The sequence below is a fragment of the Candoia aspera genome, chromosome 5 (genome assembly GCF_035149785.1).
Source record: "Candoia aspera isolate rCanAsp1 chromosome 5, rCanAsp1.hap2, whole genome shotgun sequence".
Taxonomy (NCBI): Eukaryota; Metazoa; Chordata; class Lepidosauria; order Squamata; family Boidae; genus Candoia; species Candoia aspera.
Window position 1 is genome coordinate 46,002,533 of NC_086157.1, and position 16,877 is coordinate 46,019,409.

General features: G+C 35.0%; 1 protein-coding gene across 2 annotated transcripts in view; it reads left to right on the top strand.

The window, feature by feature from the left end:
- The first annotated feature begins 4,897 nt into the window (after window positions 1–4,897).
- Window positions 4,898–16,877, top strand: part of GLRA2 (glycine receptor alpha 2) — a 149,979-nt gene continuing 137,999 nt past the window's right edge. For both annotated transcript variants that reach the window (XM_063304381.1, XM_063304382.1), the window contains exons 1-2: window positions 4,898–5,091; window positions 7,124–7,257. In XM_063304381.1, coding sequence (XP_063160451.1) covers window positions 5,006–5,091; window positions 7,124–7,257 — 220 coding nt within the window. In that variant the 5' untranslated portion in view covers window positions 4,898–5,005. The remainder of the gene's footprint in view (window positions 5,092–7,123; window positions 7,258–16,877) is intronic.

A 16,877-nucleotide genomic window follows, 5' to 3' on the forward strand; every position in this document is an offset into this window, starting at 1 on the left:
AATTTCTCTTACATTCTCCCCAATCAGTATGTAATGTATACTTTTGCATATATTCTTTACTTCCAGATGAATGTAACTTTTAATTCAAACCTAGACATACACACTCAAAAGTTTGGAGGCTATGTGTAGTGCACGGACTATGAGCTGCCCGCCACAATGCAAAGGGTATGTCCAATTTCTGCAGGCACCGAAGTGGCATTTTTAAGATATTTCACAAGAAATCGTTTCTTCCTTTCCTAACTTTTAGAAGGGCTGGACCAACTCCCATAATCCTCAATCAGCATGCTCAATAGACATGTTGCTTGGTGCTTATGGGAGCTACAAGTGCTCTAAAAAGACTGCAAGTGTTCTAAGATAGACTTTCAGGGGACAAAATGTCCACTGATGACACAAGATACTCCATGCAGCTAAAACTAAGGAATGATTTTCAGTGCAGAAGCCATAGCCTACATCTTTTACACGTCATCCTGAGATGTGAACACACTGTTCACATTAAACATGCCTCCAATTGTGCTTTTAAAGTAAGAACTGCTTCGTATCTATATGTTGCTTTCTTAAATAAAATGCAATATTTTGGGAATAATATAGTATTTGACTATGCCTATGGAAGCAGCCTTTCAAAAACATTGCCCATGAAACTCTGCATTTGGATGCGCAAAACAATCTTCATATAAGTTCCACTCATGGGGATTCACACCTGCCATCTAGGCTTATGATTGGTTATGATTGCTTGCCTGCCACTAAAACATGGCAATGCCCCAAAGATTTTCACTAAAACCTTCCTTTTTAAACTTTCTAGTTAAGATTTATTCCAGTCTGGGATTGAATTGGAATGGTGTAAAGAGAAGAATCAGCATCACTTTCACCTCCTCCATTCTGGCAGTAGAAGGAAGTACTGTTTCTGAAACACCTTTCTCTCTTTCCAGAGATAGCTGGCTTACACCCAGTTGTAGATACAATGGAAGTATGTAAGTCATCCTATACTGATATGCTGAAGATATATAAGCCACTTCTGTGCCAAATGATGAAGTATTTTCTGATTTGTGAAGATAGTTTTCTTCAGGAATACAGATAGGCTGCTCCATAAGTATATGCAGCACTCCACAGCTGGAAAGTCTGCAATTGAGTGGCATATGCATCTTTCTTTAAAATCCAGCAGAGGTCCTGTCCTCCTTGTAAAGCTTTTTGAAGAAATGTAGATGTGAGACATGATAGCAGCTTAGCTCTGCAGTGTATCCAAACTCTTTTAAAAGTGGAAATATTGGTGTTGCTGCCTAATTAAAAGGGCTGGAGGGGAGGGGGCTTCCTAGTTTAGCAAGTCAACTGATCTAACAGCAAGATGGGTACCCTTAAGGAATATAATATTGCCAAATTATTGTTATTTGGTATGTTGCATTCCTCTGATGTTTTAGTATTTCTGGGTTCTAACTTCATTAGAACCCATTCATTTAACTTATATAACAGTAGCCCTTCAAACAAGACTCAGCTGCTGGTATCTTACATGAAAGTCCAATCTTCTTGGCATGCTATGGAAGTAGTTTGCCATTGCCTTCTTCCACACTTTTTTTTTTAAAATCCAGTCTAGCCTATACTCCTGAAGTCCCAGATGTCCCCATCCAAGTATTAATCCTGGACTTACTGCTAAGTTTTCTAATCAGCCAAAGATTCACCCATGCTAACAGTTAATGCTCATAAATGGCCTATATCCATGCAGTTCTGTTTTAAAGCAGGTACCGTATTGCAAAGAAAGAAATTCTGGAAAAGCTCTGCTACAGAATGGATGGCAATCCTACTGGAAGAAAAGTGGCTCTGTTCTGGAAACAGTCATAAACCAGCTCAGTTTTTGTGGATGAGAATCTTCCATTGGAAGGTGGCACAAACTGGGACAAGTGTAAGGATTTTTTTTTCATGGCTAAACCTGGAAAGTGGATATATTTCATCAAATGAAAGAACTAGCTAATACTGACGTGGTGGGAAAATACATATATTACATTTGTGATGGTCTAAAAGTATATGTGATTCAACAAGGCAGAGCAAATTCTAACAATGTATCTTCAATAATCCATTTTCCTTGCGAATAATGGAGAACACAACTTCAAGGCCACATTTAGCTTTAACATCCTAAAATGTCTTTCCCAGGCTGGTCCTACCATTATGCACATGGAGGCAATCATACAAGTTGCAGATTTTAGGTATTATGAGATGACAGCAACTGATGAATTCCCACCAAGAAGAGAGATGCTTAGAAGATCTGTGGTTTCAATACTCAGATGGACGGGAGACACCAGCTTATGAACCCTCACATATGAAAATGACAATAGGATTACCTCTTTTTAAAAATTTTTTAAAGAGCAGCATATTCACAGGTAAGATTTAAACAAAAATTATTTAAAACTAATTGAAACTTTCATCAGCAATGGCTGCTCACTTTATATAATTTTTACTAAACATTTTTAAAACGGAAGATGAAAATTAATACAAACTAATATAAAGTAAGAAAAAGAAAAAAATCAAAGAGAAAGCTAAAAATGCAAGAAAGAGGAAAAAAGTAAAATAGAAAAGAAAGAAAAAATACAAGGAAGTAGCTTCCAATCTTCCTTACAGAAGTTATAAGTACAATTATAAATTTATCTCTAACTCTATTGTTACAACATAACTCTCTTCTTTCTACAAACTATCCTGTCTAATCATCAAAACCAAAAAAATCATTTCCTGTTTATGCAAAAAGTCCATAAGGGGTTTCCAGTCAGCAATAAACATAGATATTGTCTTTTCTCTGATTAAAGGAATCAATTTAGCCATCTCAGCAAGGTCCATCATCTTTACCAATCATTCCTCAGTTGTGTGTAGTACTGAATCTTTCCATCTTTGTGCATACAATAATCTTGTTGCAGTTATCATGTACAAAAACAAAGTTCCATGACTTTTTTCCAATTGTTCATTCATCAATCCCAAAAGAAAAATCCCTCTGGTCTCAATTGTATATTACTATTTAAAATCCTCTGAATCAGTGTATGTATTTGAATCCAGAATTTTCTAGCTTTTTTACATGTCCACCAGACATGTCCCTTCTTGTTCACATTTCCAACATAAATTTGAAGAGCCTTTATACACTCTAGACAATTTCTCTAGTGACGTAAGCAATGGCTGCTCACTTTTAACTGCCCAGATCCCCCAATGGGAGGAGATAGACAGGGACAAATTGAATAAATAAATAAAATAAAATAAACAAAAAGTATTCATTCAGAAGATTAGAGTTTTGGAATCTTTTGTAAAGATCTCAGGCAATTCAGGTATTATCAACATGTTTATTGGAGTGGTTATGATGTATATAATGAACAAATTTCAACAGGAAATGATGCATGGTATAATAGTTGTTGGGTCCAAGCAAACTTTGGCTATCTTGGTTGGCAAATCCTGGAAGGTGAAGTTCCAACAAATCAGGAGTCTGCCAGTTGAGATAGGCTGACTAAGTCATTTGGCTACATCTCTGTTGTAGCTTGGTCTTGCTCATATTGCCTATTGGTCAATGCAATTGATTGGGAAGAATTTTGATTTAGTGCAGGAAGGAACATCTCAAAAGGAAAATTACAACTTCTTGCCATTTAATAGAGGACATTCCTTCCTAATTTTTCCAACCTCAAGGTTTAGTCTTATGCTTGTTCTTAGAGTATAGCTTAAGGAGAGAGAAATGTCTGGTTTCTTTCCATTATCCCCTAAAGCACACACTCTCTCTCTTCTTCAAATTACTTCTCTCTTCTTTCTAAGATAAGCATAGTATAAGATATCCCACAGACACAGATGATGAGGGTAGAATGGGTGCTACTCCTGGCTTATATTCTTCAGTAGGGACATGCTGTTTTAGAAGCAATTGTGGAATGTTTTAATTCATCACATTTAGTTGTTTTCATGAGCAGATTGCTATTACCAAATATGTGTTTTATATTCTTTTCTTTCTCTCCCAAACTTGTACAGCTCTTCTGCTGTTTGTTTTTGCAGCTCCCTTTGCTCAGTATCTCCTTTTCCAGTTCTACTTACACTCTGCAAAGAAGTTGCAAAATATTATTTCAGATTTTGGACTTTATTATTGCAATCCTCATTGCCTTTTCACACAATCCGCTGCCCAGGTTAAGTCTCTTTCAATGTGATAGCAATTTCCTTGTGCAATTTCTATTATTCATCCTTATCCACTAATGTATTAACTCAGCATCAGAGAATCCATTTGTGCACACGTACCTGCTATTCTCTGGCACAAATACAGCATTTCTAAAACAGGGAATGGGACAGCAGGACTACGTCCCTGTTTCTCGAAAAGAGAACGTCTCTGAACTCCAGTCACGTTTGATGGAACCAGAAGCATGCGCACAAGCTGAGCCTGGAGCTGTCCAAGTGCTGAAATTTATAGTCAGTGTGTAAGATCACAGCCCTCCTTCATTCCGGCACAGGGAGTGTAGCGTTTTTCCCCCCTTCCTTCTTTTTTGAGCACAACATCAACCACGCACCTTTGATATTTACAACTAGCTGCTAAAGAAATGGGTGAAAGGCAAATAGCTTCTCTCCCATTTTTATAATGCTTCAGACAAATACTGATTTGTAAGCCCAAGGGAACTGTAGACAGCTCCGGAAGACAGACCAACGTGGCAGCATTATTCTCATCTCCATAATGTTAAGGTAGAGAAAGATTGGGGTTTCCTTTGGGAGGGTGGGAAGACATTCAGCATTTCCAAAAGAAGCTTCCCAGAGAACTGTCAGTTCCAGATGGTCTGTACCTTTTGTGTTGGCTGCTTGGGAATGCGCTTAGGTTTAACCTAACCATGATTTTAAGGACTGATGCTTTGGATGTTTTTTCATCTCCAATGTATGCAAACACAGCTCTTCTCTTTCTGATTATAAAGAAATTTAAATTATTGCTGGATTTGGGAATTTAGAGAAGACAGAATACTTTCTGACAACCCCTTTTTATTGATGCTGGAATCGTTTCTGGAATATTTTTTTTCCACATTCAATGCAGAAAACAGGAGGAATGAACCGACAGCTAGTGAGCATTTTGACAGCCTTGTTTGCAGTTTTCTTAGAAACATATCATTTCAGGTAGGTAAAATCATTGTTTCTAAGCTTCTATTAAAGATGCAGGGATTTAGAGCTGCTTCACAATCACTATTCATTTTGCTGAATCTGAAGTCTGAGTATATAGGCTAGGTATAATTGTGCCATTGGAAATAGCTGTTGCTTGGTAACACACTTAATAATTCCACTCAACTTTAGTCTATGGAGAAGTTACTGAAATACTCTTTCCTTTAGGGTAGAATGTTTATGAGTAGCTAAAAATATTTCCTCAGGTCAATGAAATTTCATTTATCTTAATAATTTAAAACTATCAAACAGAATTATTTTCTTCTGGTGTGGGATAGTGAAATTAATTTGTGGCTGGGGATATACACTCAATTGTTACTCTTTAATGCATGTTAATAGCCCTGCTGAACTAAAAATCAAGACAATAAACAGGGGAAAAATATCCATGCTCCTCATGTATACTTACCTTTGTTGCAGCAATTCTAATCTGTGTTACAAAATCTTGGAGAACTGAAACTTTTCTGGATTAACTAAAATAATCTGTTAATCCAATCTCATGTATGTGATAGCAAAGAGGCAGATTTTTACTTGTGGAAGAAATCTAAAAAGAAGCCACCATCTCAACAGATGTTGATCAAGGAGCATCTTCAGTTCAGCATGCACATCTGATTCTACCCACTCCCCTACAAAAGGAAACAGTGAAGATATAAATGGAAAAATCAGTGTTTTAGCTTTATTCATTCTATTTTATTAAATGAATAATTCTGGGGAATATGTGAATTGATAAATACGTATATAGAGAAGAAGCTTTAGAATATTAAAATATGAATATTAATACATCAATATGTCAGGTTAAAATGATGAGGACTTTTGAATGTTACTTCCCATGATTACCATGTAAAGAATGTATTATTATACATCATATCCATTTATAGAGCAGACTAAAACAAACAAACAAAAAACCCTCCCTTGCTTAGTAAAGAAAAGTGTTGCTATGCTCAGTTTTGCAATATGTAACATGAGAAGATTTATTATTCTATAAAAGTTGATGAGGTTGTAACATGTTGCTGGCCTATAGTGCAGAATCTCAAGGAACTCTCATGGATTTTCAGTGTCAGATTATGTACCTTTCATGTGTTTTTAATGAGATGCACTATAGGTTCACTGTATAAGTGTAGTAATACATTTTTAGTTTCTGTGATCACATTTAACCTGTCTTTATCAGTTATTTTAAAGTAATGTAAGAGAATGAAATATAGTAAATTAATCTTCAGAAGGATTACTTCTACTCCCCTTTAGATAGTACACTGAAACAGATGTCAAATAAAGTACATAGTTTTAGACATAAAGGAATACATTAAACTCTTATGCAGTGGTGTTGTGTTAGAATTAATTTCCTTATGAATTAAATTCATGAGGGTTTTGTTCTTTACTTTGCAGGGAAGTGTTTTTACTTTATATTCAGAAAGCTATGATAGTAAAAGAGAACAATTAACACCTTATAGGCCACAAATGGATATGGATTTTGCAGTAAGGGCAAATCCATGGATGATATGGGCTGACAGAAAAATAAAATCTTCATACTTTTCTTTTTCCCAGAGTAAACAGACTTGATGAAGAATCAACTCATTTAATCAGTGCCTGTTAAGATATTTAACTATCTGATGTTTTCATATGGTTTGAACACTAACACTGTAAAAGTATTTTCTGTATGTGTGATAAGTTTGGCCAGTTAGTCTTTCAGAGATAATGTGGATCCATCATGGAAAGCAAAGGTGCCTTGAAAAAGGAATGCATGACTCTGCTCTGCAAATATAAACATTCTTTGAAAACAATTAAGTGAAATACTTTATTGAATTAAATACCTTAATATTTTTTTCAACTTGATTCCTAAAAGTTTTGATGTTCTTCACTGTTCTGCAAGAGTTATATTAATGTTAAGTGAAATGCATACTGGTGAACTATTCAAAATGACAGTACATTTCTCCCATGAAAGTGATGTGACTACACAGAACAAGCAACTGCTAATGGTAACTAATAATTTGTCTAGGACAACTTTCTGTAAAGAACATGATTCCAGATCTGCAAAATCCCCTTCACAGACACTGTCTCCTTCAGATTTCTTGGATAAACTGATGGGGCGGACATCAGGTTATGATGCACGAATAAGGCCAAATTTTAAAGGTAAGCCCTTTTTAGCTCATACAAAATTAACTGAGTGTTTGTAAAGCACAAATTGTGATAAATGAATATGAAGATTTTCAGGTACTTTATTCTAGAACAGTTCTCACCCACCTGGGGCCCTTCAATTATTTTGGACTATCTGGTTGCTCCATCAACCCTGATGGTGAGTCAAAATGGTTGGATCTGAAGGGACTTGTAGTCTAAAACAATTTAACTTGATACTGAAGGGTACCGTATTTAAAAATATATGGAGGACATCAGATGGGGAAATCTGATGAAGGTTTAGGTGTACAGGGAATTGTTTTCACAAATAATTAGAAGACTATATTTCATATATGAAGAAACCATCATAGCTCAAACAGCACAGAGAGGTTTGATATGTAATTTTGCATCTCTTCAAATGTTACATTAAAAGAACAGTTTACATGTGCAGTTTATGCCCTCAAAACACTTAGAGAGAAATTTGGTAAGACATTAATTTTGTAAAGTTTATCCTGTATATTCGATAATGAATATGTAAACCTGAATGTAAAAAAAAAAATGCTCTTATGAAGACCTCAGCCAGAATGAAACTGTGATGTATCACTGATTACCTGATATTTTGGTTCTCAAATAATGATAATCCATATATGAATCAGCTCTAAATGTTCAGTACTCAAATAATATGCATGACATCAGAACTTATTACTTTTGAGTTTAGAGTCACAGAGTTTGATGATTTCAACAGGTGGAACATAGCACAAATCTAAGGTGGCATAGCTGAGCACCCTACTCCAACCATGAAAATATGGTACAGGACTAGTACTTTGTTTGCATCTGACAAGTTGAATATATATTAATACTAATGTAGACTTTGTAAAATTAAATTAAGTTTGCTGATTATCAGAAGCAATTAATTTCCAAATAGAAGCAGATACAAATAAAGCAGGTGTATATTTGGATTCTTTATGTTTAGCCATAACATGGCATTTTAATTATTTATTCTAGGTACTTATTCTAGGTTACTCTGCAGAAGCTTGGTTTTTATTTAATGTACTCTGAAGTACTGAATGGTGGTTAAAGGTATAGAAGCTTCAATTCTGAACAGGAAAGAAGGGAGGGAGGGAGACTTGGAAGTCAGAATCCCTCAACTTAAAATGCACAATTGCTTTCTTGTCTATTTGTAATGTTGACCTCTACTATGCTTAAACCTGCCATACAAGATTTCCAGATTTTCCATCTTACTGGAAAAACAGATGATTCCTGTTCTTTGTAATTTTATACTCATACTTACAGCTGCAGGACATGAACCACATAATGTAGTAGACGTGATATTTGCATCATCAGAATTGTAAAAAATCCCACTTGTAAATATATTTAGCTGCCACTTTGTAAATCAGGAGCTGTATGTTAAAACGTTACTCACTTTTGAAAACTATTCATTATCATCAATTTCCTTTGCCTTCCAGTTGTTCCTTATTAATTCATTATAAGAGTCTCCTGAGAAAGTAAGGTAAATGTTATAAAATATGGAAAGAAATATGCTTGACTGTATTGACTACTCCACAATCAAATTGTTTCTCTGGTTAAAATGGCTGGTGAAGTCTCAGGTACAGTGTTGAATCCCAAGACTGATAGCAGATGATAGATTGGTGCTATGGACAAACTGCTTCAATCATAATCCCATACCTCTCGTGATTCGTCCTCTAGAAAAAACATGTGTCACCCCCTTCACCAACTTTTAATGAAAAAAGTAAAAGCAGGTTAATTAAAGCTGGTATATAGAAGCCACTCAAGACATAAGAAAGGCAGAAAACTAGAATGCCTCTTCTAAGAAACATTTTAAAAAATTCAAAAGTTGCAGTTCTAATTGTGCCAAACCCCTTAAAGTAGTTTACAACCAGGAAAGCAAGATTCTCACAGATGCAGTGTACACATACTTATTACAATAAGCAGGGGGACTTTTTTTACAGAATATTGGAAACTGGATATGTATACCTTCATTTATCAGTAAGTATGTTAACACAGGGCCTCCTTATTGCATTTGATCATTCCAATTGAGTTTTGGTTTAATAGGTAGGATGCTAAATGCTTATTTAACATTCTAACAATTTCATCTATTTTTGAACTGCAGTGTTTTCACAACATCCATTTTAATTCCCAGGTCAGAGAATTCCATCACACGCAGTCTGGATTACACAACACAGTAAGCCAAGATTTGGTTTGCTTCTTTGTTGCTTACCATGCTGTGTGAACTCAGCCATTGTGCTTTGTAAACCATGATTTATGGCTTAGTGATTTGTGTGAACTAAGCCAATCATGACTTAATTTGATGTGTGGACCACAATATATGAACAATCAATGTTAGTGCTTGACTTTGTAATTTAAATCCTTTATTAATTTTTATGAGACTAAGCATAAAATCTCTCAAGAGACTAAGCATACTTGTTAAGAATTATGAAAGATGAAGCCATTTATCAAACTCTTGGCTAGTGAAGTTCAGCAAGCCTAATGGGGATTTTTCCTCTTCCCTAGAGCTACCTATATATCTTCAAAATTGCTCTGGAAAAATGCAGAGCAAAGTTTAAGGATGTAAAAACTGCTTCAGGAGGGACTCAAAAAACTGCTGTTGTTTTTATTGATGAAAGCATATAACTAAATTTCACACAATATTTTTAATTACATTGAATTCTTCATAGGCAAGACTGTTCAAACTTTTGAATTGAACAGAACTCTTCATAGAATAAAAAGTTATCTTTTGAAACTCCAAAGCTTCATCCCACATTACTCAAATCAATATAGGAAAAAAAAAATTTCCTTCCTTGAAGCTTGTATTGCAAAAACTGCCTAACATAACAGTTGGAAGGCAAGCAATTGTACAAAATCTAATTTTGAGAGTGTGGGACTATGACTGTTATCCAAATATATCTCAGCCTTTCATCTCATGGAGCTTTTCAAACTGCAGCGTGCAAAGAGCTTTCAATACAATCTATACAAGGGTACATTGGCATTTATAATGCTTATTTAGTGGTTCATGTGGGAATGTTACAATAAACTGCTTATTTGAATTTACAAAAATCCAGAACATTTTAAACAGGAAGACTGGCTTTAAGGCAAAGGGAATAAAATTAATCAGAGATAATTAGCCTTTAGTTGAAGGCAAATAATTATTAAGAACAGAAGAAACTCTTTTTTTTAGTATAGTCTTCTAGTGTCACTTTCCTGTCACTAATTATTAAATAAAGACCAGTTAGCTAAATAGATGCCATTGAATCAGTTCTGATTCTAGGTAACTGTATGTGCAAACACCCTCTGTTTTGACCAGACCCTGGCAACAATTCACAAGTCTACAAGAGATATCCCAGTGATAAAGCTGATATCATCTATCAGTAGTATTCATGGCCTTTCCTTCTCTTTATCTTGCCAAGAGTAGTTGCTTTTTCTAGTCCATAAACCACTTACATCAGATGCCCAAAGTATGTGACTTTCTGCTTGACAATCATTGTTTCAAGGAAACAGCCTTTATTGCATCCAGGACCAATTGATTAGTTCTTCTTGAAGTTCATGATAATCTGAAAGACCATCTCCATATTCATAACTTAAAGCAATCTATCTTCCAGGGTCTGCTGCAGGGGGATCAAGGAGGGGCAAATGATGAAACAAATATTGTGCCATTGCAACACAAGCTCTGCTCTTACATATTTCCATCATGCTGTTTCACACATGTACAACAGAAGCAGGACTTGCGTGATGACAGCATGTCACTTGTTTCAACACTCTGACAAAAATCATTGGATCCTGGAGACACCTTTGCTATCTTCTTCTCTTTCGCAGTGTCTAAGTTTCACAGACACGGGGAAATGCCATTGCTTTAAGTATTTCGATCTTTGCTGTCACAAAAATATCCTGAAACTTCATGAGCTTGTCTAAGTTTGTCATTGCCTGAATGTCTAGGACTAGTCTCCTCTTTACTTCTCAGATACTCAGACCATCATATTCTATTCCTAGGACCAAAGGAAGAAAGGGAATATCTACCACATTTTCCACTGTATCAAGTGGTGAATTCACTAAGCATGCTGACTGACTCCAGTTTTCTTTTAGTATTTGACTTTAACTAGATTTTCAGATTTCATCTTTATTTTTCCTGAAGAGGTCTTCTACTTTCAGTTAACAAAGTGGTGTCATCTGTATATCTCAGATGGTCAGTACTTCAGTCCACAATGTTGATTCCAGTTGCCACTTTTATAATAGAGTTGTTTTTATATAGATATGCTGAAAATATGTATCCCTATATTACTCCTTTCCCTTCTCCATCACTATTACTGCGGTTCTTACAGGAATTTCTTGTTCATTACAAAATTTCCTCAAAATAATAATCAGTAGTTCAAACATCCTCCACATAAAATATAAAATACCCAATATTCTGACATAATCTACAAAATCAAAGCCATTGTTGTAGTTTATAAAACAAAGGTAAATTTCATTATTAAATTCTCTTGCTTTTTCCCATATCTATCTGTTTCTATCTGATTTCTTGTGCTTTTGCCTTTTCTGAAAACTTTACTGTTTCTCTTTCCATGTATAGCTCCATTCATCTTGGTAATATATAAGCAAAACATTTTTGTATGTGTATTTAGTGCAATAATTCACTAATAAGCGCATTCTCTAGCCTGTTCTTTGATCAATAAAAGTACGTAAACAAAACTAGCCCAGTCCCTTGGCTGCACATTCTTTTTCCATAATTGTTCACAACAATTTGTACACTGCAGCTTTAAACAGTTCTATGGGTATTTCATATGCACCTGATACTATTCTGTTTATTCTTGTTTATTGCCTCTCATACCTCACTTTCTATGAAGTTTGTTCCCAAATATATTTTTCTTTATTCATGTTTCAGTCATTGTATAACCCTACTTGTAAAGGATTTCAGTGTAGCCTTTCTATTTTCCTTTAACATCATTTGCCTCTATTAGTCTTCTTCCATGATTACTCAAGTACTCTTTCTTTGGCTGTATTTTGCTCTGAAGTTTCTCTGCTCTTCTAAAACCCTCTGTCATTTTTTATTTCTTGTTTCCAAATAAATTGTTGACAATTTGACTGTGATAGCTTTCCTCATCCTCTCTTGCTTGACATTGAAAGGCTGCATTTAGTCATTATGTATGCTTATTACTCCATTCTCCATCTTTCCCTCGCTATCGTAATGGCCCATCCTGAAACCCACTTGGATATCTTTTTTCTTCAATATTACAGGAATATTCTGCTTTGGATTTTAGAATGCCTCTTATATCTCCCCAATTTAGCACAGGTTGAGTGTAATGAATCTGCTACTTAAGTTTAGTGCATTAAACTTGTATTTCGACTGTATGTCCTCTGGTAAAATCTTATGGGCACACCTACTTTCTCTAATTTTCTACATTTAACATATATTTCCGACACCAGTAATTTATGGTCTGTTCCATACTCTGTATCTGGAGGTATCCTGGCTGACTTGATTGCTGTTCTCCATCTTCCATTTCCTATCATGTACTTGATTTGATTCTGAGATGGTGCCCATCTGTATTTATGTTGCTTGAAGTAGGTAGCAGCAATGAACAAAGACTTCTCTTCTTAAGACTCTGTAAACCTATCTTCTGCATTATTGCATTTTCCAAGTACAACAGTTTCTCTATTATCCAGTTCTGGATTCCTATCACCCATTGCTACTACACCCTTCTTAGAAGCTGCACTTACCACATTTTCTAATTTGCCATAGAATTATTCAATATATTCCATTATTGTTTTGATAGACTACTTTAACATTGATCGTCACTAATGGATCATATCTAATAGATCTGATGTTAAAATTCATTGAGTTGTAAATAAGCACATGCTTAGCAATGCTCTTGTTAAGCATCCTTGCTGCTCTTTTCTTCATGTGGTCTCGTGCTCTAAGTAGATATTCTAATTTAAAGGTTCCACATAAGCGCATTTTTCTTAAAACATCTAATTTAGGCAACTTCATTCCTACTTTTGCAGTTACAATTTCAAGTTTTCCTTAATTCATGCTTCTCCTATTCTCCTATTCCATTTTCCAATTGTATGTGTCTATGTTAAACAAGGAACTCCTCTTTCAATTTTTGAATTATCAGTTATCACACTTCCATGCAGCTTTGATTGAGACATTTCATCTCCTAATCTAATTGTGAAAATTATTCCCCAGTAGGAAGAACCTCTGAACTTGGGGGTCACATTATTTGGCATATAAATGAGTTTAAATGTTTGAGCTAGAGTATATCCATACAATTTTCTTGGCATCAGTAGAGAAGTGGTTTGATATTATCTTTTTCCAAATTTGATTTTGAAGTTCCTTTTCCCAGGTGAATTGACTTTCCTGATGCTTCCAGAGGACCAGTTACCCTCATGCCTCTTGTGGATTTCTTTTAGTTTCACCCTTCCTTTTTAAACTTCAATAGAAGTGAGCCCATCAGCAGCTCATGTCATGATAAGGTCATTGGAGTGCTGAACTCTCCTACCTCTGAAAGGATGAAGATCAAATGTATCATAGTCTAGCAGAAAAGAATACTTCTGACAGCCTTCTAACATATAACCTTCTACATTGTTGAAACATGCCATTCCTAAAATATGCAGTAATTTTATTATTCATATAAGCTTATTGAAGCTGTTATAGGGCTTCTAAATCTAGATTTGTCAGCCCTTCAAGGTAGACCAGACTAGGAAACCAAAGTTATGAATGCTAATATTATTTTTATTATAAGGTTACAGTAACAGAATCTTGCAAGTCTAAAAGCACCTCCTCCCTCCCTCCCTTTATCTTCAAAGAACTAAGGAGTGTCAAGCCTGAGACATTTTCTCAAATTACATTTCTGCCTGGGACTCAAATTTCTGTTGTCTGACCTTTGTCTTGGTTGCAGCTCTTCCTCCTGTTCCTCAGGGTTACTCTTACAGCCCGTTACAGGATTCCAACAATCCAGATTACCACAAAATGGTAGCAAAGAGATACAGAAAACTCTTACCTTATACTGCCAACTAGTGCTCATGTGAATTTTTGCACCCAGGACTTCTGGAGAAGAAATGGCAGACTGAAGATGGCTCTACAAAAAGCAGAGCTGATGACTGCAGTGGAATGAACAGCTGACAAGTAGACCAGCTATTCAATTCCTCTCTGGACAAGGAGAGGACTTGAGATCATCCACAAGTGTTCCAGACAGTTGCTCCTCATGAGGAGACCACAAGACAGCAGTCTCTGGCAGGTTTAGAACTCTGGGAAACGAGGGAATAGCCATCTTGCTCAAACTGCAGTCTTTGAAAGGACATTAAGTTTGCATGCTTCTTTTCTAATCACTTTTGGAAATTGCTTATTAACCGTTTTCCAGCTGTTAGGAACCTTCAGATCGACAGGTTTTACAGCACCAGGTGAGTTTCCTTCAATCCTTAGCAAAAAACAGTCTTAACTACAAGTTTAAGAACTTTTTGGGGGGGAGGGAATAAACAGCAAAAGGGTGATTAAAACTTTGATTTTAGAAAGTTACAAATGGGCTAAGGGACCAGATAAATTTGAAATAAGATTTTGGAAATAATTATAAAGAATCTTTCCTGTGGGAAAATGCTTTTGTTTTAATTTTTTTTTTTAAAAGTAAGTTAAGACTGTAAGAATTTGACAGTAGAGAGAACTAGAAGGAACTAAAGATTACGATTAAAGGAGAACACTCATACTCAACTTACAATTACAGAATGAAGCAAAATATTTTAACATTGGACATATTGACAGATATTTTTGAACAAAGGACCCAGAAATTAATTTTAAGAGTGTCTGCCTCTATAGATAGACTGTGTTTAAAAGATGACGAACAAGTTCTACCTGACAAGATTGAGACTGATTTGAAAGTGGATTTAAAATTACAGCCTACAAGAATGATATGGAAAAAGATTTTACACTGGACATACAAAAGAAACCAGCTGATGTCTTAATAATTAAAAGGGATATACAAATAACAAACCAAGAGAATGACCTGGATAATTTTCCTTTACTGGATTTACAAAAGAGGCTTGTTAAGGTTTTGAAGAATGTTGTCAGAAGGAGAAAGAAAAAAATGAAAAGAAATCAAGTTCTATGAAGTTGTTTGAAGGGACTAAAGATCAAGATAGTTAGAAATAAAAGGAAAGAATATAAAGTTGGCTTATTTGATCAAGGTTAAAATAAATATGTTGTTATCTCTGGTAAACCTTAATGGGCTTTTGTTGACATCATGACTGAAGTGACGATGCTTTATGGATATGTTTATAGATAAGAGATGGGATATGGGAAGAAGAGATCATTTGTTGTATTTTAAGAGAAGGTGATAGATTACTAAAGTTGTTTATACTTGTTGAATGAGGGGGAAGTCACTACTTTATATATTTTTCTTTTTCTTTACTATATTCTTATTTTTTCTTTTCTATTTCTCTGTTTTGTCTCTTACTTTTCTGTTCTGCACCTTTTACTTTTACTTTTTCTTTTTATTCTTTTTTTGTTTGTATTAGTTTTTATTGTTGTAATTGTAATCTTTAATAAAATCACTATAAAAATGAATTTTTGCACCCAGATCTGATAGCCCTACTTTCAGTTCAATTAATAATTCACCCATTAAATTTCAAATAATTTCACTGACAATGATTCACACTACTTCCTAGTTCTATACATGTTTACTCAGACATAATATCTGTTGATTTCAATATACTAGTAACTTTGCTTTTATGGTAACAATCTTAAAGGTATCTCTTTCAGCAACTTTTAGAAACTTCTTCCTATTTACAGCCTGGCCAAGTATTTCTTATATTTCAATCTCTTCTATTCCCTAGAGTAAATACAACTCAGTAACTCCTGTTTGGAAAGCTTTATTTATGGTGGAAAGAGCATTGTGTTTTGAAGTATTTTATCTGTAAGCTAAACTGAAAGCATGGATTTTTTTCTAAGGAACACCTTATTCAACCTTTTCAGTCCTGGACAAGGGAAAAAAAGGGGAAGGGGGAGGGGGAGGGGGAGGAGGCACAAACATCTATTTACAGTATTTTAAAATTCAGATGTACTACGATTGCATCAATGATGTTAATTTATTATGTATTTAATAATTTCTACTAACATGTTGTGCCAACTTTTGGAATGGCCTTTTGGTACAGGGCCACATAGGCCCTGTGGGGCTCATGCTGTACTTTCTGCTGTAATACATGATATCCTCATGAGTGTAGCCTTGACCTTCTCTCATGCTGATATGACTCCTTTCCAGATCTTACTGGTGATTTTTTGGTGTCAGCACCATTAACCCTACACACTGCTTGATGTCTCTTTTAGTGAATCTAGTTTAGATGTTGAAGAAATAGGATTCTACTAGGAATACCCTATGTACTTTCAAGCAGCAATATTACATTACGGCTAAACCAAAGATGTACAAATATTTGACATTCAGTAACTTTTCCATTTTTTGAATGAGAAATGTTGAAACTCATATTTTTGAAAGCAGTGTTAATATCAGTTTTCATAAATAAATGCTTTTGATTTGCTGGCATTCTTTCAAAGACTTCAGAGACAAAAAAAAAATAGCTGTTAGCTGCCAAACACTAGATATAATTGCATGTCATTGATCAAATATTTTTATGGCAAAATC